The sequence below is a fragment of the Colossoma macropomum genome, unplaced genomic scaffold (genome assembly GCF_904425465.1).
Source record: "Colossoma macropomum unplaced genomic scaffold, Colossoma_macropomum, whole genome shotgun sequence".
NCBI lineage: Eukaryota > Metazoa > Chordata > Actinopteri > Characiformes > Serrasalmidae > Colossoma > Colossoma macropomum.
Window position 1 is genome coordinate 1,495,637 of NW_023494797.1, and position 27,372 is coordinate 1,523,008.

The 27,372-nt window shown below is 39.2% G+C and overlaps 2 protein-coding genes across 6 annotated transcripts; both read right to left on the reverse strand.

Annotated features, from left to right (window-relative positions):
* Positions 1–258: 258 nt before the first annotated feature.
* f2 (coagulation factor II (thrombin)) lies at positions 259–7,748 on the reverse strand. Its single transcript, XM_036584000.1, has 14 exons — positions 7,067–7,748; positions 6,779–6,936; positions 6,528–6,552; positions 5,585–5,656; positions 5,065–5,173; positions 4,391–4,521; positions 3,357–3,662; positions 3,108–3,215; positions 2,081–2,204; positions 1,776–1,943; positions 1,282–1,455; positions 925–1,103; positions 622–692; positions 259–500 (listed from the first exon to the last, which is right to left on the reverse strand). The coding sequence occupies exons 1-14, from the start codon at positions 7,140–7,142 to the stop codon at positions 345–347; spliced, it is 1,857 nt and encodes a 618-aa protein (XP_036439893.1). The 5' UTR covers positions 7,143–7,748; the 3' UTR covers positions 259–344.
* A 148-nt stretch (positions 7,749–7,896) lies between these two features.
* Positions 7,897–15,365, reverse strand: znf408 (zinc finger protein 408). Of its 5 annotated transcripts, none has more exons than XM_036583999.1 (7): positions 15,226–15,365; positions 12,901–13,115; positions 12,734–12,801; positions 12,192–12,463; positions 9,273–10,757; positions 8,328–8,364; positions 7,897–8,180 (listed from the first exon to the last, which is right to left on the reverse strand). In XM_036583999.1, coding segments are annotated over exons 1-7 (2,091 nt in total). In that variant the 5' UTR covers positions 15,227–15,365; the 3' UTR covers positions 7,897–8,167. The 5 variants fall into 5 exon arrangements, with proteins under 5 accessions (XP_036439892.1, XP_036439891.1, XP_036439889.1 ...); XM_036583998.1 differs by having other exon boundaries at positions 9,117–10,757; positions 15,226–15,361; XM_036583996.1 differs by lacking the exons at positions 7,897–8,180; positions 8,328–8,364 and having other exon boundaries at positions 8,511–10,757; positions 15,271–15,364.
* Positions 15,366–27,372: the final 12,007 nt, after the last annotated feature.

Below are 27,372 nucleotides of genomic sequence, written 5' to 3' on the forward strand. Positions count from 1 at the left end.
CATGTGTAAATGAGCAGCATTTCTCAAAAGCCTTTTCAAGTTAATTTGCAGTGCACACGTTTTACGGGAATTGTAGTTACCAGATCAAGAATTACGCTTGATATTCACCATGACTGGATAACTTGCACTGGATATTTTATTGTTGCTCTCAGTTGCAGTATCGGTTTTATTTAGTATACTTTAGCTTCTTGCCATTTATTAAGGGATTTCCACATATATGAAATAATTATTAAGAAAAAATATCCAGATTAAACATGATAAAACATTGTGAAGAATCAAATTTTATTTGCAGTTGGATAAAACTCTAGAGAGATTGGTTTCACTCTTGTGTGGTCTCAAGGACATCAGTCATCATCTGTAGAATCCGATTTTTCGATGACCTTCCTCATCCAGCGGCGCATGCGGAACAGGTGAGTGTAGAATCCGTATTTACCATCCCGGTCACAGCCCTCACCCCATGAGACAATACCAATCTGATACCAGCGCATATCATCAGGATTCTACAGGGGGTAGGAGGGAGGATTCAATCAAAGCTAATATACTGTGTATATACTAGTATATACAGAATAAAATAATCTTTAAAGATGAAGAAAGAAAACAAAAAACAATAATTAATTCTACCTTCATTACAAAAGGTCCTCCACTGTCTCCTTCACAGGCATCACCTCTCTGTGTGTCATCTGGGCTGTAACCTAAAAATAAAGTATATGATTACAACCTGACCTGCGAGATTTAATGCATTTTATTTCCTTCAGGGCTCCTCTGCAAGATGTAGTAGTATAGATTTTAAATTCCTAACTTGGCAACTGCAAGAGAAAAGGCATATGTTCTACCGATAAAGCAAATCTTCCAAAGAGGCAGTGAAGAGTCCAAGTTGGGTGATATTTTGTTAAATACTTACTACTACACAGGGTGTCTCCTTACCTGCACAGAACATGTTGTCAGTGACACGGATAGAGGTGGACTTGCGGCAGACGTCCTGGTTGACAATAGGCAGGTGGATTTGCTGTAGCGTTGAAGGCAGGTTCTGAGGGTTTGACGTCCATGACTCTTTCAGGTTACCCCAGCCTGTCACACGGCCCTTGAAGCCTTCAGACATCAATCTACATACAGAAAGGGAATCTGTTGTTTTCTACAAATAAATATGGGGAAAAACACTGACTTCTCTCAGTCCAGAATCCACCTACAACTTTAATGACCTGTAGGACAAGATAACAGTACACCTGTAACTGGACTATAACCTATAACTTAATGTAAAACAATTCTAATAGGCTGCCTTACAAGTTTGCAACACTTTTGGTGGGCAGGCAGACAGGGTGGATCTCATTAGTGAAGGTGACGGGTTTCTTCATGTGCAGCAGAGCGATGTCTCTATTCAGATTCTCTTTCCAGTTATATTTAGGATGAACGATGATCTCATCAATTGCCACAATCTTCTCAGTGCCCCTCTCATACCTAAATCACAGACACAGAAAAGAAGGTCTGTTCCCACCTACAAACAACCAAAATGTAGCATTAAGAATCTCGCTCAAGGATGTTTTATAGCGTGCTTGCCCAGGTGGGGAATCAAACCTCAGTCTGCTGCATAGGAGGCAGCACTATTACCCACTACGCTGCACAAACCTGCACTTGTTTTACAATACAAATACAAATCAGCCACTGACTGTGTTTGCATGTATGTTGGTTCCTTGGTATGAATCAGTGGTATGATTTGTGGTACAAATAAATAAGACTTCAAAGTACTTTCAGCACTTAATGGCTAGGAAGAAGCTCACTTAGCGCGATGGTGTTTTCCAAGGCGGACAAGAATGTCATCAATAGTGAAGTTCTTGCTCCATGGCGGATAGAGGATGCAGTGCGCAGCAGTGAGGATCCACTGGTCACTGATCAAACTGGCTCCACACAGCAGTTCCTGTGGACTACGCTTAAACAACATCACTTGCCTGTAAATAAGAACAAACACAATAGACATCATATCTGTCTGCAAATCAAACAAACTATTAACCTTACAGCAAAGACTAATCAGTGATGACATAACTGTGAGCAAGACTTATAAAGAACAGTAAACTACTTTAATTACCATGGAGCACTTCCTACTTCAGCAGATACACCTCCCACAATTCTTTTAGCATATGATTTGATGAGTTCAGCCTCTGTTTCATCTGCTTTGCCGACTTTTTCAAACAGGGGGCGCACTCCACATTCTGAAAGCACAAGCAAGGACAAAATATTCCATCATGTTTTTTTTTTATTGAAAAAAAAAAAGCTGAGGTAACTGTTAGCCTTAAGTAATGTAATTAATGGTAAATCCCTTAATGAAGACAAGTGCTTTTATGAAAGAAATGCAGTGAATTTTTCTTGTCCAATGAAATGTGAATTTCAGGGCAGCCTTATAGAGACACTTATTACTTTAGAAAAATATTACATTTGTATTGGTGTAAAATCATGAATTGAAAATCAGTCAAAACAAATGTTTGATTTTAAACACTCTAAAGAAGAAATAGGACCACCAGTTGACTATATTACCTTCATTAAATGAATTAATGTTCCAATTTTCTAATTCTATCTTAAAACAAAAGCAGCAACCATTGATATTTTCAATTCACAGTGGATGGATAACAGGGTACACTTCTATGCTGTCTGGCATGGTCCACAATGTGGTGAGAGAGTTCAGTGTTATTGTGTTTATGTTTCAGCAAATCAAACATCAAACCAAATTGTGACTTTAACTTCAAAATCCAAATCTAAACATCAATTTAAGTGCCTTTAGTGAAGAACAGTAATGTAAAATTTTCCTTTTTGTACAAAATGCTGTAAGGTATGATGTATTCTTAATGAATTTAAATGTCCCAGTGCTGTAACAATATACACAAGGTGTGTATATAACTAATAACTATATTTTAACTAATAACTTAAATGCAGATACACTAACCCAGTTCATACGTCCTCAATCTCCATATAATAAGATACAGTTACTTATAGTTACACATTGCATAGCTTTAATTCTATAGATGGACAGGTGTGGTTCCTCTGAGTACATGTTGGCCTCTCTAAACATACTGAAATGAGAACAAAGTCACAATTTCTGTAGTTGCTACATTTTTTACCATCTTCTCCTTGGCCAAAGCTGCGAGGCCTGAAGAAACTACTCCTTTTCTCACTGGTTGTCCTCTTTCGATCTGACTCCTCCTCTACCTTCCCTTCCAGTGGAGCATCTGAAAGACAAAGTGGAAATTAATTTAACTTCAACAAATGTTCTGATTAAAAGTAATATTGAGAACCTGTTTGTCTGTACAAGTTTTATTTCTGACCATACGCCTCATCTTAAATGAGCTCTTAAACTGAATTGAGCTCACCACACAGCTCTAGATTGCAGTAGTCCATAGTGATGTTTCCAGCTGCACTCTTCACATAGCACCATGGTCCCTCCAGATCTCCATCAGGGTTCCTGCAGTGGTTCTTCAATAGCTGCACCTCTGGTTTGAAATCGTTCCCCACACTCAGGGCCTTTACTTTGGGCAGGCTCCAGTCCAGGCAGGTGTGGCCATGCAGAGTCACAGACAAATTTCCAGTGTAGGTCTCCCCACTGCCAGCAAGACATTTAGGCTTGCAGGTCCCACATTGCTTTACAGGGACAGTTGGAACAAGTTGTAAGGCCTCACCTGTGGAGAGGGGAAAACAGCAGCTGACATATAAACACACCTCTATTGGCTGAACTTATGGAATTAAAAAAAGAACCCACGGTTTGCTGCCCAGAATGAGAAAGATCTGTTGCTCTTCAGGGAGAAAGTGATTCCGCCAAACATTCACATACAAAGAGATTTTCTTCCATAACAATGGTTGCAAAGTACATTCTATAAATATGTGCAAAGTAAACAAAAATGTTTTTAATCACCAGTAAAACTAACCTAGAGGATAATGTGTTGTGTAGCATGTATAGTTCCTGGCTGTACAGTTTTCATACATCAAAATAAAAAAAATAAAAAAAAATCTAAAAAATATTATAAAATCATGCTAAATTTCCATAATTTACCTGGCAAATAAATCACAAAGTTGTGAAGAGAAAGAACCTTAAAGGCTATGAAAATGTGTTCAAAGTAACAAGATTTTTGGAATTTCTGTTCATCACAAATTTTCACACAATTTAAGGTCAGTTGGGTTTTTTAAATTATGAGAAATAGGAAGAAAGGAAAAAAAAGGAAAAATCTAGGGTTTGTTTTGACAGTAGCAATATGATGTTAAAAGAAGAATAGTTTTGATTTTAAATACATAATTGAATTTCACAGTTAGGTCCTTCCATTCCATTCCATCCTAAAGAGTGCACTCATTATAGGAAACTGATAAAGACAGTGTTTAGCATCCTGAGTAAAGCCTGCTTTAATGTAAGTACCGCATTTTGCCACAGCGCATTTCTCTCTCCTGAGAGTGGGGTCACTAGTGAAGCACCAGGGTCCGCTAGGGCTCTTGTCTGGGTTCCTGCAGAAATTCTCTGGAAGCTTCAGCTCTGTTGCATTAACCTCGCTGGGAATAAATAACAATGAATTAAAAGACCAACAATTGAACAAAAACTGTGTTTTGTAGTCAATGTGACAGAGAATGATGCTTTAAAATATGTGCAGTTCTGGTCCTGGAAGGCCACAGCTCCTCAATGTTTATGTTTTCCTTGATGAACCCCAATTGAGCTTCCCAGAAAATTATGGCTCTTCATAATTTGCTGGATAAGTAGGTGTTGTAGCAAGTACTTATAGCAAATAGTAAATATATTGCTGCAGTGCTCCAGTTTGGCACACTCAATTTTATATGTAACTAATAATGTATTTTGCCCTTCTGGTTAGATGCTAAGTGCTTTTCATTGGCTCTGTACCTGTACTCTACACAATGACAATAAAGTTGAATCTGATCCAATCTAATCTAATCTAATCTAATCTAATCTAAAACGCAACTGTAAAATGGGAACAAACAATTGTCTTCATGCAAACATTCAGGCAGCTCTGTGGAGTCCCATTTTCAAGTAGCATCAGTGGCAGCAACAGCAATTTGAGGCCTAGAATGAACAGTACATACGTGATTTTGTGGGGGAAGTTGCTTTTCCAGTATTGGCATGTCTTTCCAGACACAGTGATGCTGACATTACCACTGTAGTGTTCACCAATATTAAGGTAGCAGCTACTATCTGTGCAGCACAAACAAATCAACTCAGATATGAAACGCCCTGCTCTACTAAGTGAAGTGATAGAAGTTACCTAAACTCGTTTGAGAAGAACGTCACAGTTTCCCCATGTTTCTCAATGGACTGTCTGTAGTTGTATTTAAAGGTTGACTAAAGATCATCTTAAAAGGAAACTGTCTGTTCACCGCTATTAATATACTTCTATAGTTATTTATTCGTTTTTTTCAAAAGACATTTACATCACTCTGTGGATTCGTCATCCTCACATATCGGGTAATTTACTTGTAGTTTAACAGTTAAGATACAGGCAGTGCCATACTTAACCGTCTCTCAAACTCACTTGATATAAAATAGACTAGGGATACATCATAATATATGCACAATGTCTGGAAAATGTTAATATGTTGTTCTTACCTGTCAGACGTATACAAGTTCTAATTTTGACAATATTTTCTGCAGTCCTCTTTAATGTGCTGCCAGTACAAGCTATGATTGAAAAAGCAACATAAAGTACATATAAAAAGTGCAAAAAAGGAAAATGCTAATTCATTATGGTCTGATTTGATCGACAGATTAAGCCTAAAAAGAATTTAGAGAAGCTCCACTGACTGTGTAAAATAGTCCAAGATGAGCCTTAATTTGTTTCCTGTGCTCTACATGAAGAATTTGCTCTAATCATTTCATAAGTGATTTGCTAGATACCACTGAGATTAACCTGGAATGTTATTTTCATGATTTCAAAGCAAACGTGGACAAGCCCAGCCATGATTTATAATACCAAGACTTCTCAGTTTCCTTTAAAATCATGTTAGTACAGGTCGTGGAAAGCCAATTTTCCATGTAAATAATTTTTTGGATGTTATTTATCTATGTACATCAGATGTAATAATGTCATAAGATTTTATACTGACCATTTAACAATTTGATACAATGTGACTGAACATCATAACCTACAATTATTGATTAAAAGTTCAAATATTGAACTGATATGCACACGTTTCACATGGAAATAACATTAAAGAAATACTGTAAAATAATATGTGGTCCATTCTAATATTTATTCAATCTTGGCTTTGTTGTAAAATTTTCCTTTATATTATTTTATGATACAGTTGTATTTTTTTACAAAACAAAGTTAGCTGTCTTTTTGTCTTGGCATTCACTGATATTAGAAATGTTAGTGTAGATGAACCATCTATGAGGACCCAGCCTTCGAAATCAGCCACCAGGGTTTACTCAGAAAAAAAAGCTGGTGAAAATTTGCACTTTGCTCCTGGTTCAATATCGCATATTTACACAAAATGTGGTCACTGCTGGCCCTGCTACCAATAAGTATGTTTTAAGTGTAATGTCTTACCCAAGTATTTCTCCCAAAATACAGTCTAGAAGAAAGAGAAAAGAAATAAAAGAAATTGATGTAACAATATAACAACACTTTATTTGTAGAAAGTGATTAAATGCTAGATGAACCAAATATTGCCTTTAAAAGATAGCTATACATTTTTAAATCTTACACAGTGCAGTAAGACTTACATTTAGAGGTGCTCTATACTTATAATGTTTAATATGTTTCCATGTGGCTGTGTAGCAAAATGCAACTTTCCTCACCGTTTTATCAGTTTGCTCAAACACTTCTCGAGCCTCCTCATGGCTACAGATCTCCTCTATACACTCCCTCTCCAGATTTCCTTGCTTCAGCTCCTCAAAGGGTGTGTTTGCTCTCCTCACTCGAATAACTTGAGAGGCTCTCTTGCCATCGATAAAAACTGCCAAAAACAAAATATACAAAAAGCAACTGTAACCCTTGTATTCCAAAGGTGCATTATTCTGTAAGACAAATGACACAAGTGACTGATTGATGTTGAAATAAATCAGCAAGAGTTATAAAGGCCTTACCATCGTAACAGAGTGTAAGCTGGAGCACTTGGCTGAGGAGAAGTGTAACCAGGAGAGGTGCTGGTACTGCTCCCATTCTTTTAGAGTGCCTACAATCCTGAAAAGACCTGAAACATCACACAGAGCTGAAGAGCTGCTACCAAATCCCACAAAATCTTACCCTGCTGCTCTTGAGTTAATATTGAACTACTGGAGTTCAAAGAGAACAGAGATTGTGTCCAAGCTCCTATCACTCTAAACAGTGATTCAGCCCTCATGTTCTAGGACAGTCTTAGGACACTCTAGAACATTCTTTATGTTAATATGATATGAATCAAATAATAAAATGAGTAAGTTATAATTTTTTACTGAGCAAAATTGATATATCATGTAAAACCAGGTATTTACATTTTAACAGTATTTGTTAGCCAAGACAACCAGTGTCAACCAGGGCTACATATTAGTTGAACACTAATCTAAACACACAAATACATGGAACATCCAGTAAATGAAAAAGGAAAAGAAAACATGACAATGATCAGAACTGTCGTCACTAAAACTGAACCTACCACATATGTAATCTCTGACAGTTATGCGTTATAGAGATGCACCAATAATGGACTTTTATAGCTGATTCCGATTACTTTACAGCCAAATTAGCAGATGGATGATTTTTAGTAGCCAACCTTTTTTTACCCAAAACTCACACTGGCTTAATCAACACAATTGCACATTTCGAGTACATTATTTGCTCTTTATATGGCCAAACTGTCATTTTAAATTCCTAATCAAAAAATCAGTTGTTTTGTTTCAACAGCATAAAATAAAATAATATGCTACACTGCAAGCGAGAGGCAACTGGCTTCTTAGCAAAATCATATTTTTGTATTTGGAAAAAAACATTCCTGTAGATTTCTGTAGATTCTGTATTTAAGATAAAAGATAAAAGACATTCAATGAATGACGGGTAGTCTCTGACTTCTGCACAAGACTGTACATCTCTGAAACACCTTCCTTCCATTTTGCCAAAAGAACCTGTCCCACTGCCCAAGCTTTTCTCTGCTTGCTGTGAGATGTCATCCTGAAGAACTGTGATTAGTCAATTACATTATGGGCCTACTTCTAAAGACAGACTCTGAAAAAAGGGGAAAAAGAACACCAAATACAGTCAGTGGTCCTCATTCACCAATATCTTTTTCTTTAACATGTTCTTGAGAAAGGTTTTAAGAAAAATTCTATGTCAGATTCATGACGTGTTCTTATAGCGCAGTACTGTTCTCACCTTTGTGCTCTTGAGTGTGTGTAGATTCTGTTCTTACCTAAGAACAAATCCCAAATAAGAAAACATTGGTAAATGTCAGAACCTTCGTGAAACCTGCGTAAGTGGGTTTAAAGAAGTAATTTCTTCTTTAGAACTGTTGGTGAATGAGGCCCAACACTAAGGAAGATCTGAGATCCCATCTTCTTAATGTTCTTTTATTTTGCCAAAAGACAGAATTCTGTAAAACTGATTAACAAACTGTGTAAAGTGCAAGTAAAGGATTGTATGATTTGAACCATAATAACACACCAGTGACACAGATTTGCATTACCTACACCAGTAATCAGTGTACTTTTCTTACATATTCGTGTATCAGAGTTTTGTTTTGTGAAACTGCGTGTACATCTGGAACAAACACTGATGACACAAGGTTCAGTGGGCAGATGAGTCAATATTTACTGACGTCTTTAACTCAAATGTTGCCACTGCAGATTAACCTTTAAATCAAATGACACAATAAGCCTATTACTTCTGAGCAGTTTTTAATGGCCATTAGTATCTGTTTTCATGTTCTTCATATTCAGCCTTGAATGGCTGACTCTATTTCAATGGTCTCTGCCACAGTGTTCAGATCATCATGGCCCTGTAATACAACCACACTACTATTATCAACATGCTCTTGCACAACAATACATTTAGCATTCTCTTCCTGATCCTGTAAAACTATACACTTAGCATTAGAATCCTGTTCTTCAACAACAATACACTTAGCACTGCCATTTGACACAATATTTTCTGCAATGTCCTCACTTAGCTCAGATTGTTCTAGCCCTTCTTCAGCTCCTGCTACAATGGCAGACTCTTGGAATGTTCTGGTGCTTAAAATGACTTCTTCAGAATGAGGCACCACACTGAGGTCACCCAGGGTCTGAACATAAACCAAACTCTGCTCTTCTTTCTCCTTACCATGACCAGGCCCCAACTGCCCAGTCTCTCTATGGGTCACCTTCCTAGGTCTCCCTCTGGCTGCTTGTCCAGTCTCTGTCTGTTTTGTATGTGATCGAAGGTGACGCTGCAGACTCTGCATTAGAGTATATCTGCCTCCACATACCTCGCATCTGTGTGGCTTCTCATCCAGATGAGATTTCATATGCCTGCGCAGTTTGGTGGCCATGGTGTACCCTTTCCCACACTGCTCACACTTGTAGGGCCTGTCACCGGTGTGCAGGCGCTCATGGGCCCGGAGCGTGTGAGGGTCACGCAGGGCCTTACCACACATGGGGCACAAGTATGCCTCACCTGTGTGGGAAATAAGGTGCCGGCGCAGCTCAGGCACCTGCGAGAAGCACTGGTCGCAGTGCTTGCACTTGTATGGTTTCTCTCCTGTGTGAATGCGCAGGTGACCCTGCAGATTCCCGCACTGGCGGAAGCTCTTGCCACAGTGCGGGCAGACATATGGCCGCTCACCCGTGTGCAGTCGCATGTGATTTCGCAGGGAGCCTGAGTTAGCCAACTCCTTGTCGCACTTTGGGCATTTTATCCTTGGTGCCTTGTAGGCCGCCTCTTTGGCTTTATGGGCTTCCCTGTGGATACGCAATGAGGGCCTGCGAGCAAAAGCCTTGCCGCAGACGTCGCAGATGAAGGGCTTCTGACCCGTATGGAGTACCTGGTGCTCCTTGAGATCACGTTTGAGGCCATAGCTCTTGTCACACTGCTGGCACTTGAAGGGCCGCTGGCCACGGTGCATGAGCAAGTGGGCATGGTAACTCTCCTGGGAGCTGTAGTTTTTGCCGCACTCTGTGCAAGCATATGGCTTCAGCCCTGAGTGTGTGAACTTGTGCTTCTTTAGGTGGCACAGCTGAAAGAAGCACTTGGCGCACTGGTCACACTTGTATTTCCGATCTCGTAAGTTCAACTGAAAGTCTGGAGAACCCCCCCCACCTCTGTGCACCTTACTGGACCCCTCTTCCTTGTCTAAGTTAGCTTTATCTCTGTGGATCGAGCTGTCTTCAAGTGCATGTCCATTTTCAGTGTTAGTTTCAGTGCTAGTTTCTTTAGTCAGAGACTTTTTCGTAACACAGGAAGAAGTCTGGGTTCTCTCCCCTTGCTGTTGCCTGTGCATGCTCCGGCTTAGTGAATGTACTTTGCGGGGTTTAGCTGCCAGGCGACAGCTGGCTCTCACAGCTCCTCTAAGCTGTTCCTGCACTGTGGCTGCACTAATGTTGTCCAGCTCCCTAGTACCAGATGCAGCCACTGTTTCTTGCTGATTTCTGTCTTCTGTCTCATCCACAGCATTTTCTTCCAGATTACAAGTTTCACAGGTTTGAGAGTTGCGTGCTGGATTCTTTTTCTCTCTACAGATTAGAGGCCTCCTCCTCTGAATGTACGGACTTCTTGTTTCGTGAGCCTCTCCCGAACAGCCAAATGGATGTTCATCCTTCAGTAGTTTTGCTATGAGATATGCAAATGTCAAACATTAGAAGTCAATCTGTACTTTAAAAAAAGAAATCCAAAAATTCACAGAGATCTACAAAGCAATGTTTTCAGTCCTAGTCACAGAGAACCCTATGCACTAGGAAAGTTAATTATTAATCGATTAACCATTAACCGACAAATACATAAATGTTCGACTAATGCTTTTGGTTAAACAATTGATATTTGAAACTTGAGTACCATATTGAATTGTACGCAACTTATTTCAACAGCAAAGAGGCAGTTGCTAAAAGCAAAATAATGTGAGATATAACTACAACAAACAGACAGCAGAGGTATGGCTGCTAGTGCGGAAATCACACATCAGGGCCGGGGAGAGAGAGCAGGCAAGAAAAATGCCAAGATGTTTCTTCTGGGTGAACACTACTCATCTCAAGTTGATAACTCTGAAACAATGATAGACAGCTATTTTAACAAGCTTCATTGGCGGAAAGTCAACAGTGTATGACTCCAGATCGCACAGAAGACTGATCCCTGCTCATTTGGATATGTAGGTATTTTTCATCAAAAATTACTAGGAGACTTAGCTACATGACACAGTGCTAAGGTAGGCTACAACTGACTTTTTCTTAAATGTCACGTTGCTTTTGTTGAATGTAGCCTTAAGCTATAGCATTTGTAGGCTAACATAGTGTTTGTTAGGTAGTGATCAGCCTATATAGTAGTTAAAAGCTGCGAGCTACTGACTTTGTGTTAACTGTTCTTTAAATGACGCATATGGACTTTAAGCTAGTTCCAGTCAGGCCATGTTTGTTCAATGACATGAGCTAATAATATGGTATACGTAAGTATGTAAACTACACTATGTTGTTGTCATATCTGTCTGTGTGTTTTAATTTAATATAAATTAATTTTATATTGAATATATATGTAATTTGTTATTGAATATTATATATCGGATTGCGTGTGTGATTTTAGGCTTGTAGATGAACGATTAATCAGTGACTCATGACAGTCAGTTATCGATCAAAAGAATTAACCAAAATTCCCATCTCTACTAAGCACTGCAAATGTTTTCCCTTCTCTAATATACCTGTTCTTGAAGAACTAGACAACTATGTGCAGCACATAATGTCCCTAGGACTGCTGTGCTGTACAATATGTTTAAAAATTTTAGCACCTCATTTCATGGCCATTAAAAAATTAATTAGTGATAATAAAATAGATCTAGTATTCAAAGGGGCACAGATATCGGGAGCATAATTTTGTCTTTAAATTTAACATTCCTTTTCATGGGCTACTTCTAATAATACTTAATTCAATACTTTACATACATGCATTAAAATAGGGACAATGTCTGCCATGTTACAGTAAGGGTTAGGTGACACAAAAGCCATGTTGCAGCATCTATAGAAGCTGCCTGCACAGTATAAACAGGGCACATCAGCATACCTGCCCTCTCTGAGACCTTTTCCATGTGACCAGGCTGTAGGGATTCGTCCACTGTCACCCTGCACGGTGTGCCCTCTTTACTGGGTTTTTCTGGAACAATGTTTGACTTTTCTTCCAGCTCCAAAGATTCAGAATGAACTTCCTGCAGTTCTGCCCAAACCAGGAGTTCTGTTCCTGGATTGATATCTTTACAGGTCCTGAGGCACAGATTCCCATCCACCTTTTGCACAAGGACATTCCTCTCATCTTCATTTGGAGCTCTACAGGCAAACCTGGAGAGGCCAATATTAGACAGTAGTAGACAGTTGTGAGACAGTACAAGCAATCTAAAATTTCTATCACAAAGTGATGAAACTTAATCATAGTCTCTTGTTCTGGGCTTAGTAATAGACACGATGTAAATAATTATCTGCATTATTTGATTTAGTGGCAGTGAGCCTGTAGCACAATTGTCTTAGTTTACAGGCCTCTGTTTTTTGCAGAACCAAAAACTATATGGTAGTTACTATGCCTGCTATCTTGACTGTGAACTGATATCATACCTCATCCAATACGTTCTGTCTGATATTTGGCCTTGAGCTACTTTCTGGCACACTTCCACTTCAGCTCTCTGAAACATGCAAAATGAAGATACCATTTTAAGCAAGTCACATTGTTTGGTAACAACGCCAATAACTTATATGAAGAAATATGTAAACATGTACTATACCTCTTCAGTTTTACCACTCTGGGGCACTGTGGCTGGCTCTTCCAGCCCCAGGAGAGTTCCATTCTGTAATGACCGTCCCACACACCACAGGCCCATTTGCCCATCTTTAGCCAAAGAAGGCCCTAAGGTCAGCCCACGAGGCACCAGCTTCAGTACGCTATGGAAAGACTCTTTCACAGTATTAAGCAAGCCTTCATCCCCTGTGCCTGTAGCCACTGAGTGAAGAAGAGACATACAATAATAAATATGGTTTGGTTTATAAACCAAACATATCCTGAAGCAGCACTTTAAATGTGATGTGATCATGGCTTATGGACACAGACATACATCTCAAGTTACAGATGTGGTATTTGACCACTGTAACTGGGAGACCACACTATTAAACAGAATATCCATGCTTGCTCTAAGGTAGGGTGAACTTTATCTGGGTTACTGTATTTGCTAACATTCGTCTTAATATGATGTTTAGTAACTATTGTTGAAGTACTATGTTTAGCTCAGTTAGCTATGTAAGTTAGCTGTAAGTTTCACCGATCAATCATTTGGAAATTTCATCAGATTAAACAGCACTGTTAATAAAAACATTCTGTGCAAATATTAATAATAATGTACCCATACACATGCAATCCTTTGCATTCCCTGAGGTCTGACAAAAGCTGTTGTGTCCTCCTTATCCAATAATATTGCAGTGTTAGCTTTAACATTAGCTCACCTAGGGGCAGCTTCAGTCACTCAAACTTCCTTCTTATTAGACATGAACATCTACAGCTTTAATGTCCAGTGGCTAAAAAGTTTGCCACATTTAATTTTTGTAATCATGCTTTCCAGAATCCCTTTTTGCTTTAACCCTACTGTTATCTTCAAATTTACTAACAACTTTTATTCTTGGGATCATCTTTTATCTTCTGGGAAATATTTAAGGTTTTGGTTGGAAATATGTTTCCCCCTCCCCTAGGTTGTGTGAGACTCGCACTAATACAAGCATGGTCAGGTTAGCGCCCTAAAGCAGAGGTAAGTTTTGAGGATTATAAAATTGCATGTTATAGTGACCTCAATATCTTCCAAAACAACCAAAACCAGTATGTGTAAAATTGACATTTCTTGTTTTATACAGTTAAAACAGCCAGGGGACCCCAAAGAACAGTGATGTGTAAAATTGTGTACAGGACACTAAAAACATATCATCATTTTATGTTTATTGTGTTGTCCCTATTAAATTAGGCAAAGTCATTAAATATGAAGAAAAAAATATTTCTATCCTTTATTTAGAGAGATATAGGAGGGTTAAACTGGCTTACATTGGTTTACATACTTTGTCACTTCTAATAAACTGGGCTGGACACGCCACTGCCAAAATGTGGACCACAGGATTGTTTTATGGGACAGGCTTTAACTTATTGCTGTGGAGTAAATGTGGCACAAGCAGCGCTGCCAAGGTGCTGAGAAATCATGCCATTAGATCAAAGAGCCATCAGACAATTTTAAATTTAGTTATAAAAATTATAGTATATTTTATATTTTTTAACCTATGTATTTCCCTACTTATCATATTTGTAAATGTAATTTGCCCTCTGTGCGATAAACATCGTATATCGGTGATTTTATCATTCACTTGGCAACGCTGGACGTCAGTGTCAGGGTCTGCACATGCCCAGAAAGCTAAACGACTCTGGCGGGTACCTTTCAGCACAGGCTGTCATAAATTTAGCAGGTTAAGCTAACGCTTTAACTGTAATTTCTTTGTAAAAAGCAGATAACGTGCCGTGTCATTCCATAAATAAACAAAAGCACATTAACAAGCCAACACAAAGAAGCAGAATAGCCGAGATTGACAGCTAAGCTGCAGATCATAACAGTATGGATTTCAGTATCAGTAATATTACGACCTCGCCTAAATAGTCTGGCCACAAATCGCTATATAGGTTATACAGTCAGTATTTATTATATAGCTATGTATGAACGTGTTCACGTTAATGTTGAATCGCAGTGATGTTAAATAATGTTCGAGAGAGACGTGCAGGTCCAGCATGACTGCTTGTTTTCGCCATCAAGCAGCTTCCGAACAACACCAGCAATGTCTGTTAGCCGGACAACTTGTATTCAAAGTCCATAGCCGATCCAAAATGAGAAGTAAAGAATTGGACCGACCTCGCTATCGGCTTATGTTTTCAGCGTTGCGGAGATACTGTGCTTTGTGGAATAAGGTTACTCTCAAGTAGCCAGTTCATGCTAACTAGCAAATCTGATAGGACCGCTCTGACTCGGCTATTCTCCCGTTTGCGTGGTAGTTTACATTTAGAGCATCAAAGTTTAACTCCAACCAACTCAGGGTTCTGTTTCTTCTTTGTATCGGCCACTCAAACGTCTTACTTTATCCAGCCGAAACCCCGGGAAAATTCATCGTTTTCCAACCAACAGGCGGCAACAATTTTGCACCCTTCTAATTCTTCCCCTGGAAACATTCAGCACATAGGCTCCCACGGTTCCCACATCGATTATTTGAAGACTTAAAAACCCAAGACATTTCTGTAAACACCTTTTCATTTTGTATTTTATTGTTTATTCTGTTTAGATCATCAGTTAATATCTTTATACCACTGGCAGCCATGCAATCCCAAACTAATAATACTGCCTTGTGTGTTTAGGAAAATTTGCAGTCTCTCTTTCCTTTGATAAATGTTCATTTTCGGTTCATCCCTGCTAGAAACAGTACATTGCTGGTCACCAGCAAAACCAGCATATGTTGCGTTTTGGATGCTGGTATGCTGGTCAGTAGCAATGGAAGTTGATAAGCTGATCACTACTAAAATCAGCAAATGTTGCGTTTTGATGCTGGTACGCTGCATGACCTTGCTGGGATGATCAGCTAAACCAGCACCAGATCAGTATAAACTAGCATAGAACTGCTTAGACCAGCATGAAATGCATGCTGGTCTATGTTATTTTTATTTTATTTTTTTATTTTTAGCAGGGATATGTCCATAAATAAGCCATTTTTCTTAGACCCTGCAATCTTAGAGAGAGAAATAGGCACTTCTAGTACCTTGACAAATACTCTCATTCTTATTTTACAAACTGTTTCTCATACCTATAATATCTTCCACATATTTTACACTTGCGTGCCAAAGACCAGCTCTCACAATGGCGGAGCTCTCACCAACCATATGCCAACCATAGAGTCAGCTTCTGAATAGCATTTAAATGCTAACTACCGAATAAATACATGCATTAATAAATAGATGTTTAAGTGTGTTACAGAAGTGTTGCTGATTCACTCCTGAACTTCTGGGTGTTCCTTGACTTCACACATACAAACACATATGCATGAATACAAAGAATATGTTGTGTTCACTCACTCCTAATTCTTTGGGTGTTTCTTTACTGCCATTATAGTTCATATAAAAATATTATATTGTAACATACCCTCAGACATACTACATTTTAAAGCACACAACTGTACACATACATTCATGCAATCCTTGTAAACAAGGATAAGCCTTCTGGGTCACGGAGGGAGCTGGAGCCTATCCCAGCAGTCATTGGGTGGAAGGCAGGTCACCAGTCTCTGGGCAAATAAATAGTGGAAATTACATTATTATTTCCATTGTGTTGCACACATAAACACACAAACATTTTCACTGGTTTGCATTTGTGGCGAGGCTGCTACATGCATTTTGCGAGGATGGGTGGTTATGTATGTCTGTGTCCTAATTTCCCACTGCACTACAGCATAGACCCTCACTCTGCACTTTAGTTGTCTCTGCTGCTGTGGGAACTTTTCAGATCCCTGACCAACATCCTGGAGTCAAACCTACCATAATTTCTGTAACTTTCATTTTGGCCAATGTGTATGAGTGCTGCAGTACTGCACTACTATGACTTTTATTGACAATTTTCATAGGACTATAGGAAAACAGCAAAAATAAGCAGCTACTGCAACTAACCAATTTTTTGGAAGCGAATAAACAAATGCTAAAATAAGAATTAATAGCTTTACATATAATTTTCTTACATATCAATTTCTCTTCAGATTGTTTGCAAACTACAATATGTATTTGCTAGTAGTAACTCACTATAGCCAACTAGCTGTACTTGTTTGTCTTCTTCAGGGAGTAGAACATACATTACTTACCTCAGAGGAATTCAGCAAATTTATATTTGTCTCATGGTGCTTTATGAAACCAATTTTGAAAAGCTTGAGTGTCTTTGTTCTCTCAGACTGGTGAATCATTAAGGTTGTAGTATTTGTACCTGCTCTGGGAGTTGTTCCTTAATCCATCTTTGAATCATGGCACACCTCTTTTCTAATCACAGGCTTCGTGTTGTAGTGTGTTTGTGGAGTTTGTCCACACTATCCTAGTATTAACATTTTATTGGTCCACCAGAGACAGAAATCTATGACCACTGACATAGGCCATAAAGCAGTCCACTGTAGGTTTGCCGCTCTGTTTAATAAATGAGCCAGGACTGGTTCACCTATGGATTGTCAGTTATGATGGCCACTACTTGACCAACCATTGTCCCCAGTTATTTAGAACATTTATCAGCAGTACAGCATTCTACATTATGCCATATATCAACACATTAGCTGGACACCACAGAGGACAAATCTATTTACTTAGACATGAAACAATGGCACAGAACTAACACTGACACAGCCTGAACTGATTTTACCTGTCACTCCAGTATAACATACCAGACAGATTGGCCTCAGTGTATAATACTAATTATCCTGCTAGAAAAAAACAGGAAAAAACAGCATGTATTGTGTTTTGAATGCTGATATGCTGATCAGCAGCAATGGTACTTAATATGCTGAGCACCAGCAAAACCAGCATATGTTATGTTTTGGATGCTGATCAACCAGCATGACCAGCACCAAGCCAGCCTAAGTCAGCATAGACCAGCACGGCATTCTTTTTTTTCAGCACGGTAACCATCAAAGCGTGGCTTAAATCAATAGAAGCAACAAAAGCCATGACGAATCGGAACGTTAGTGATGCACTTTAATGACACCTGGTGGTTAAAACATGAACAGCAGCTGTAATCTCCTCTATTCAATCTTTATCTCCAAGTGATTTAAAAATACTAAAGCACTAAATGTAATTAGTAACATAAATATCGACGTAAGAGTGTGTTACATAATAATAAAAAAATACACCACCTTAGAGGCGACGTTTACACCTGGTATTTATAGCAAATCTCCTGACAAACTCATGCATAACATTATTCACATTACATAACTTTGCTCTACAAATCTATTCTTTCATAGTCAAGGTGTGGCCTTTAGTGTGGGCAGTGAAACCTAAAGTAAGACATGATGTTTGGTCTTGCCATAAACCATGAAAACGCTGGGACCACGGCACCTCACGAGAGCTTCTTTGCATGGCCACACCTCCCGCATATATATGGCTCCACTGTCAGCATTACTCCAACCTGCTGTGGTCTAACCTAGTTATTAAACAAAATTCAGATATAAGGACTCTGAAAAGAGGGCGTGGCTACAACGAGACTAACTCACCACCTTCTTCTTCTTGGAAAAAAGACAAAATATTGTGTTCTTTTCATGCCTCTATCTCTCCCTTATTCCTCTCTCTGCTGGGTTGAATTAACGTACATTCTTTCTTTCAGGGTGGTAGTTTTTTCGCTCCAGCAGGCGGCCTGGAACACTAACTCCTGACCCCAGGGATACTTTTTGTTGTTTTCATTCCAGTGTGTTAAAATTTGCCACAACTTGTCCAATGCAAGGTATTCTAACAATTTGTCCAACTCATCAAGATGTCCATGTGCACATCATTAGTATGCTATTAATAATCTTGTTTTTCTATTCTATTGTGTTTTTAATGTTGTTTTAGCCTTACCACAACTGTATTATAAGTGTATATCTGACTATTAAAATAACCCATCTAGGGCTTTAAAACTGGTAGCATTTTCTGATAAGTTGATTTGAGCCATCAAAACATCTGACCTATAGTTTTAATGCTATTATAATTTTCTGATCATTTAGGCCATAGGTTTCCAAGGGTTTTCGAGTCCTGGCAACCCCTTTGTTTTGCGCATTTAGGTTTCCCTACACACCTGACCCAGCTAAGGAGGTGCTTGTTAATTAGTCAATGAGTTGAAGCAGGTGTGCTTGATGAGACAAAGCACAAAAATGTGCGAAGTGTTGAGTTGCCAGGACTGGGAACCCCTGATTTAGACTATCAAAATATCACACCTGTAGGCCAGTGGTCACTAATGCTCCTCCTGGAGATCTGCTTTTCTGTAGATCAGGGGTGTCCATTTTTATTTGCAGAAGGCCGGTGTGGCTGCAGGTCTTCAAGCCAACAAAGCAGGGGGTTACCTGATGAAATGTTTGAAGACTAACTGATTAAACAAGTAGAATCAGGTGTGCTTCAGCTTGTTTGGAGTGAAAACCTGCAGCCACACTGGCCCTTTGTGGATGAGACTGGACACCCCTGCTGTATCTTTGTTGCAACCTGCCTCTAACATGCCGTGCTCTCCTTATCACTAAACACTTAACACTAAAGCATCTGATCCCACCCATCAAAAACGTCTGAAGAAGTTAATTTGCTGTAGCAGGTGTGGCGGATGGGGGTTGGGACTCCACAGGAAGGTAGAAATCCAGGACTAGGGCTGGAGACCCTGCTATAGGATAATTTGGCAGAATACTAGACCACAGGTGGTTATTCATACAACTTCTTTGAGCAAGAGGTTAGCCCTACTTTGGCTGCAACTCAAGGCTGTACCACAAGATGGAGCTAGAGGCAGATATGTTTTACTACATTAGAACAGAAAATGGTCTTTAGCTTTTGCATAATTTACATTTGCATATTGGTTGATTAAGTCATTGTACAGCTTTGTGTTTAATATAAACATTCTGTGTAAGCTGTTCTAATTTGTATCAAAGATTTAGAAAATTCTTAATGTTTCTCTCTTTAGTTGAGCGGCATTTGGATCATCTGCTAATTTTGTTCATTTAAGCTAAAAGCACTTCCTGACAGCCTTATGGAACATAAATGGGGAAAAGAAACAGTAGATATAGATCATCATTAATCTTGTAATTTTTGTGTGTTTCATTTTGAAGACTGGCCTCCACCTCCAAGTCTGACTCACCTGCCAGAAGACAATTAGAGCAAAGAAAATGAGGACCACAGAAGGACACCCTGAGACACAGGTAGTGATTGTGTGTGTGTGTGTGTGTGTGTGTGTGTGTGTGTGTGTGTGTGTGTGTGTGTGTGTGTGTCAGAGAAATTCAATATCTTTCTGAAGGGCTTCATGTTTGAGTGTCTATGATTCAAGGAATAAGAGTTTGTTGTATGGGTTTTGTGATCCTGGATAATAAATTCAGAGGAAATGGATTGCTAAGATCATCACAGGATATTAGCCTGAAGCCTTTTCATCCTTTTTCATCAGGGACTTTATTAGGAGCATGAGCAACTGCTATATTCAGAAGTACACTTGCTATATGTTCAAAAGTATTCAGACATACTTCCCAATTGGTGAATTCAGCTACTTTAAAGAGGTCTTCCACAGATTTTCATTTTTGCGTAATTCAGTGGTTAAAATCAATGAAAGTGGTTTGATGTGAAATTCTTATTTCTAGAGAAACAATGCTTCTTTCTAGAGTCAGATTTGGGCCCAATCCCATTTCTTCGTTTTACCCCTACCTTGTTTTCGAATGTCACCCTGACCCTAAACTTTTTTTTTTCTCATAACACTCCGTTTGGAGTGTGCCTCTGAAAAACCTCCGTTTTGAGGGCCATATAGCCCTAACACTTCACCCTACCCTTCTATCTCAACAAAAATTGGGACACCCTAACCCTAGTCGTGAACGTGCGAAACAGATGCCCCATTTCATATCAATCAAATTTCTATAAGACACCTGGGAACTTATTTTTATTTTCTGTTATTTGTATGTCTAATTAACCCTTTCAGGCTCGAATTATGAATTCCATCACTGGAAAAAATATAAGAATGCTGTTTTCCGTCTGTTATGAACTCGAACAAGACTTCATAAGTAAAAATCATATATAATTATTATTTTATTTTTATTATAATTTTTTTTTTTAAATGTCCATTGCAGTGGACAGTTGGTCTTAAAGTTAATGGTTCAATGATGTTTGTGATAGGATCTTCCCTAGTAGAGGACACAGGAGTAAAAGGAGCACAATGCCACTGGATATCTGATTTCTTTGTCAGGTTTTCATAAGGATCGTCTTCACAAAATAAGACACTTTCTTCTCATTTTCCTGCCCTGATCATCATCGTGTACTGTCTCAGCAACAACTTCTTGCCCTATCAGTGGTACCTCCTCATCCCTGACGACATCTGGAATCAATAACAAAAAGTAGCTATATATGAGTTTTTTGTTTTTTTTTTTGTTTTTTGTTTGTTTGTTTGTTTGTTTGTTTGTTTTTTTTCCCCCAAGAACAGACTTTTGCATTAATAAACTTTCACAGATAGTTACACTCACCTGCTCTCGAGGGTCTTGCACTGTCTTCATTCTCATCATTGCTGTGTATTCTGTAGGAGAAATATTTTTCATGTTACTGTACACTGCATTTAATGTATTTGTCTGTATACACTGACTGCAAAGCAGTTTTAGCAGCAGCACTAAAAAACTAGTCTGAACAATGTACATCAAGACCCACTGTTCACTGTAATGGACAATAAGATTTTTAAAATCCTGTGTTTAACATTACTTTGTAACTGATATTTTACCTATTATTTTACAATCAAAGTGTTCTAAATCAGATAAAATTAGCTCAAATGAGCCCTTGGCTGGAGTACTGCCATAACCCACATAACCCACATATCAACCACATCCTGGAATTTCATAAGAGAGAGAAAATGTGTGTTATGTACTTACTTTCACATTCGCACTTGATTCAGTTACTTGAATCTAAAGGGCAAGTATACCGGGGCGAGGTGGAGTTTGATTTAGTTCAGACCAATTAAAACACGACGTAGGAGGAGTTGGATCAGATCCAGCCGTACCCCCTGGACTTTTAGTTCTGCAGCGACGACTGCAGTTCTCTGTTCATTTCATGCTCACTGAAACACGATAGATCTTTCCTTTTAGCTTCATTTGAAGAGATCTACAAACGTACCTGCACTCAGGCTAGTCCGGTACAGACTCAGCTTAATATCACTGCAGACCCCCAGATAAGCTGATTTAGGCTATCAGAATATCCTAATTATTTTAATGCTGGTAACATTTTTTTCTGACGACGTTTTTCAGGATATTCGCCAGCTTTTGTTCGGCTTTTCCCGTTCCACCTTAAATGGCGCAGCAGTGACTGCTGCGTCATTTAAGGTGAAACGGGAAAATTGGAACAAGCAGCCGGCGAAAAAGAAGCTGACTTCAGCTTCATGGAGGGTTGAAAGACATGATATGAAGAGGTTTCTCTTTCCGCTTAACAGCTATAAGTAACGTTAACTTGTTTTTGCTGTCACAGAACCGACAAGTCAGTATTTTGCCTCGTTGCTTATGTTTGTGATGGCTAGCTAGTCACAACTGCTGCACCATTTAAGGTGGAACGGGAACATTCAAACAAGAAGCTGGTATTCAGGAGAAAAGTGTACACAGGACAAAACGTGTCGGGTTCTGAACTTTTTTTTTTTTGTTTAACACAGGGTGCGATGGAGGTGATGGAGGTGACCTTTCTTATTCATTCTGGCCGTAGAGAAATGGAGCTTAGACTCGGAGTTCCTAATATGGGCATCACGAGGACTACAGTGGTGTATGGACGCAGGGTCTGAAAGAATTAAGTCTAGCTTTGAGCCATAAGTTATAAACTTTTTTTGTTCCATAAGTTGAAATAAAAAACTGTAAAATACACTGTTTCAGCACGACAGCAGTCATTATTACGTTTAAATAATTTATTTAATTTATTGACTGCGCATGTGCAAGGCTGGCGCCATTTTTGACTAAACGGGTCGCACGATTCGAGATTGTCCTCGCTGCGGAACCAGAAGTCCAGGGTGTTCGGCTGGATCTGATCCAATTCCTCCCACGTCGTGTTTTAATTGGTCTGAACTGGAGTGGAGCTGATAAAATAGACAGTGAGTGTAGAAACAAGGTAGGATGAGCTAATAAAGTGGCTTATCAGGGTATATGACATTTAATATGATGCTATTTAGGTATATTGAGTCATTGTCATTAGACTTATGGTAATGTGTGGCAGTAATACCAAATCTTTTTAAATGTTAAAAAAAAGTTGTTATAAAGATTTTTTATTATGAAATTCCAGGATTTAGTTGATAACACAGTTATGTGGGTTATTTTGATCTGTCATAAGTGCATTCTAGTGTTTAAAAAGCGTTTCAGCTAGAACCCGTCTATCATAAGTACTCTTGAGATGAAGGCCTACAGAACGGACTTTGTACCGGAATGTGAAAAAAGCTTCTCGAGTTTTGACGAATGAGTGTGAACGTGGTGAACCATGAGCGATTATAAAGGCTGTGTTGTGGCCTTCAGGACGGAGCGACATCGAGACAAAAAACACCGGTAACACCTGCGGGTTTCCCACAGGTAAATCGTGACAGGGTAGACCAATGAAATGAGTCGTAGGCGGAAAAAGTAAGCGCCACGTACTGGTTTAAAGACCAGTAGAAATGTGATTATTTTAGACCAATGAAAAGAAAACGTGGGTGGAGTTGGATCAGGTCCGGCTCCACCCCTTTGGACTAATGGCTCTGCAGCGAGTGACAGTGACAGTGACACTCTGGGCAAACATGGGGACTTCAGCAACGTAGTCATTCACGCGGGGGTGAACGGCATCTCATCCTGTCAGAGTGTCCTCAATGAGCGTTTCCCATCACTTCTAGACACCGTTAAGAAGAGAGCCAAGGCCAGGGTCGTCTTCTCGGGACCACTGCCCACCTACCGGAGAGGAAGCGAGGTGTTTAGCAGGTCTCCAAGGCTGGTGTAAGAACAATGGCGTCGGATAGGCAAGTGTTTATGATATAGACAATCCCTCCTCCATTTCTACTCTTCTCTGTCTTAATACTAAAGCTCCTGCAACCTGTGTAGGGAGAACTTGCTCCAATAATGTCGTTAGTCATCAAACCCCGTGTAATTAATAAATCAAAGGAAAACATGCATGGTCGAAAACCTAGTATTTTAATTAGCACACTCCTTAAAAAAGACCAGTCCCCTTGTTTGTTAGAATCGTGGCTTAGTGATAATGGCACAGCAACTCTACTTGAAGCTGCTCTTGAAAACGTATTGGGGTGCGGGAAAAAATCGATTCTTAGATGCATTGCGATGCAGACGTGAATGATTTTGAATCGATTCACAAATGTCAAAAAACGATTTTCTAAATATTTAATTTATAATGTAATGTTGACGGAACGCAAAAGGCGGAACTTGGAAGTGGGTAAGTGCGGAAGTGCAGTGCCCGGACAGTCTGTGGCGGCACATAACAAAAACACTACTGGATGAGCGAGAAATCCGACCGGTTCCCTCTGCATTAAAAGCCAGGTTAGGTCAGGAGTCACAACACAAATGTTAAGAGCCATTTTGTCCTTTCAACAAAAATCAAACCACCTTGGGAGCCACAACATTTAATGTCCAGTATGTCTCAGTATGTGATAATGTCCTAGTATAGGCTAAACAATATAAACGAAAACACAGATTTACTTCGTTCTGCTTTAAGCTTTAGCTACAGCCGCTTTCCTCCCATCTCCGCCAGAAAACTTTTCCTCAAAACTGGAGCAGTTTCTTGTAAAATGTTCGACTGTTTTACGAGGCTGAAGTCGTTTCTCATTCTCCAGCTTCTTGTTTGAATTTACCCGTTCCACCTTAAATTCTTACTGAGGCGCCGAATGTAAATGCGGCACCATTTAAGGTGGAACAGGAGAATTCGAAAGAGAAGCGACTTCATCTTCGCCACTTTTTAGTGTTTGACAGTCTCTTGTTGCAGATTTAACGTACCAGGAAAACCAACTGCGCTGCTTATAAATACGAATAACGCATTGCTGCTATGTGACCTACAGTCTGCACGCGGTTCTCAGTCGTTGTGAAACAGGGCTTTTGCGCTATGTTGCGCACGTCCCATCTCAAAGATACTTTACTGACACAGCGACCCCCCCCCCAGTCTCTACAACGAGACCAAAAACGAAGTTATAAAATCACTAAAGGAAACGGGTAGAATAGCTGTAACGTGCTGCGTGGACATCCACTGCCTCTGGATCTTATTTCACCGTAACTGTGCATTTTATCACAGATGAGTAGCAGCAGCATCTTGTGCTCCAAACAAGAGCACTGAATGAGAGCCTTCCAGTTCACTTGCCACATCACTTCCATTTGATTTATTAAAAAAGATGTTGGAAGTAAATTCATAATGGATCATTACAAATACTTTGCTTTAAAAATACCAAGTCACTTTAAATAACAATAACACAGTCACTTAGTCACTTTAAAATGTATATTGTCTCTATATTCTGTGTATATTTTGTGTATATTTAATATATTGGTTTTTCTTGTATTTTTATTTTTACTTATTTACTTTCTGTAGAGTGATTAGCCGAGCCTCACCACAAGCATTTCAATGCATAAATGTATTGACATGTTGTGCAAGTGACAAATAAACTTGAAACTTGAACTCGAAACTTGAGCTCACACAGTGAGAAAATACAAATGCTATATAGAAAAAAAAGATGCATCGAGATGCATCTAATCGTTTTGTAATCGCATCGCAGCCCTCTGAATCGTAATCGAATCGTGAGTATGTATGTGTATATATATATGTGTGTGTGTGTGTGTGTGTGTTACACTTATTCCTCAAGATGGTTCCTCAATTTTTGATTGTGTTCACAATGATGTTTTAACCATTGTAAATTGTTCTCTGTCAACTGGTGTTTTTCTGGATGAGTGCCTTGGTGAAGCCTAAAGAGTAGCATGGATCCTTCCATACAAAATAATTTTAGACCAATTTCAAAACTACCTTTTTTAAGTCAAGTCTTAAACATTGTTTTCAAACAATTAAATGAATGTCTAATCAAACAAGTTATATGAGAAGTTTGTCAGGTTTTCGTTCTAACCATAGTACAGAGACGGCGTTGATTTGTGTTATAAATGACCTCAGGCTAAATGCAGATGCACAAAAACCTTCTATTCTGGTTTTGTTAGATCTTAGTGCAGCCTTTGATACCATTGACCAAGACTTTAATCCAATGTCTTGAATGTTGGGTCAGCCTTTTGGGCACAGTTTTAGGCCCAATTCCATTTCTTCTTTTTACCCCTACCCCTTGTTTTCGAGTGTCAGCCTAACCCCTTGGAACTGAGTTACAAGGGATAGTGGTTGAAATCTTGCCCTACAAAATGGGACAACCCTCAGATTAAAATAAATAAATAACATTGCTTCGTCAACAGGCTACTAGCGGTGCTCTGTAGGCGACCCGGCCTGTCTTCAGTGATGGCAGAGAAGGGGAAAGTTCAGCAACCTCACTGCTGGGCTTTAGTTACATTTAGGGCATCATATGCGGTCAAAGAGGGTGTATAAGACAGTTATTTACTATCACCCACCGCTAATTCTTCAGTGATACAAAGCTGAAGTCAGTTATTCGCCAGCTTCTTGTTCGAATTTTCCTGTTCCACCTTAAATGGTGCTGCAGCTACATTCTGGCACTTCAGGCGTCAATACTGCTGGACTATTTAAGGTGGCAATGGGAAAGTTAGCTAGCTAGCTACTGAAACATTAACATACTATTAGCGTTTGTTGGGTTTTTTTTTTCTTTTTTTTTTTTAAATGCTTGTTATGTAGAAAACGACCATAATACATTGAAACGGAGTTAAACTAAGATAATACAATGATTATTGTAATTTATTTGAACAGAGAAAATACTTACATTTGTGGGTTTTTTTGGTTGCTCGCGTAGCCATCTTGCCGATTATTTTTCTTTTTTTCTCATAACACGACGTTCAGAGTGTGCCTGAAAAACCACCGTTTGGAGGGCTGTGTAGACCTAACACTTTGCCCTACCCCTCTGTCTCAACAAAAATTGGGACACCCTAACCCTAGACGTCAACGCTCAAAACAGAGGGCTAAGGGCTAAGTGGTAGGGGCAAGGGGTGAAATGGGATTGGGCCTTAGAATGGTTTAAATCATATTTAGGCAATAGACAGTTCCTGGTTTCGCTTGGAAATCATTCATCACAAAGATTAGGCATTTCTTGTTGAGTCCTTCAGTGTTCAGTTTTAGGGTGTTTGCTTTTCTCTTTGTACATGCTACCTCTAGGTGATGTCATTAGGAAGCATAATATAAATTTTCATAGCTATGCTGATGACACCCAGTTATACATTTCCATTCCTTCTGATGATCAAGATTCTGTAGCCAGACTAACTAGCTGTGTGTCAGATATTTCTCAGTGGATGTCGCAAAATTTTATACAACTAAATCACGAAAAATACTGATTGGTACAGAAACTCGGAGGGTAAATGCTTTGTGAGAAACTTGGTTCTTT

Bases quoted from the DNA above. Each gene is read 5' to 3' on its own strand.
- f2 (XM_036584000.1), bottom strand. From the start codon at position 7,142: ATGGGAGCAGTACCAGCACCTCTCCTGGTTACACTTCTCCTCAGCCAA. The intron at 4,522-5,064 runs GTATGTACTGTT...ATTTATTCCCAG, and splicing joins AACTTCCCCCACAAAATCAC to CGAGGTTAATGCAACAGAGC. The intron at 2,205-3,107 runs GTAAAAAATGTA...TTGTGCTTTCAG, and splicing joins CTTTGGCCAAGGAGAAGATG to AATGTGGAGTGCGCCCCCTG.
- znf408 (XM_036583996.1), bottom strand. The intron at 12,802-12,900 runs GTATAGTACATG...TGCATGTTTCAG, and splicing joins AGAGTGGTAAAACTGAAGAG to AGAGCTGAAGTGGAAGTGTG. The intron at 12,464-12,733 runs GTATGATATCAG...TGGCCTCTCCAG, and splicing joins GACAGAACGTATTGGATGAG to GTTTGCCTGTAGAGCTCCAA.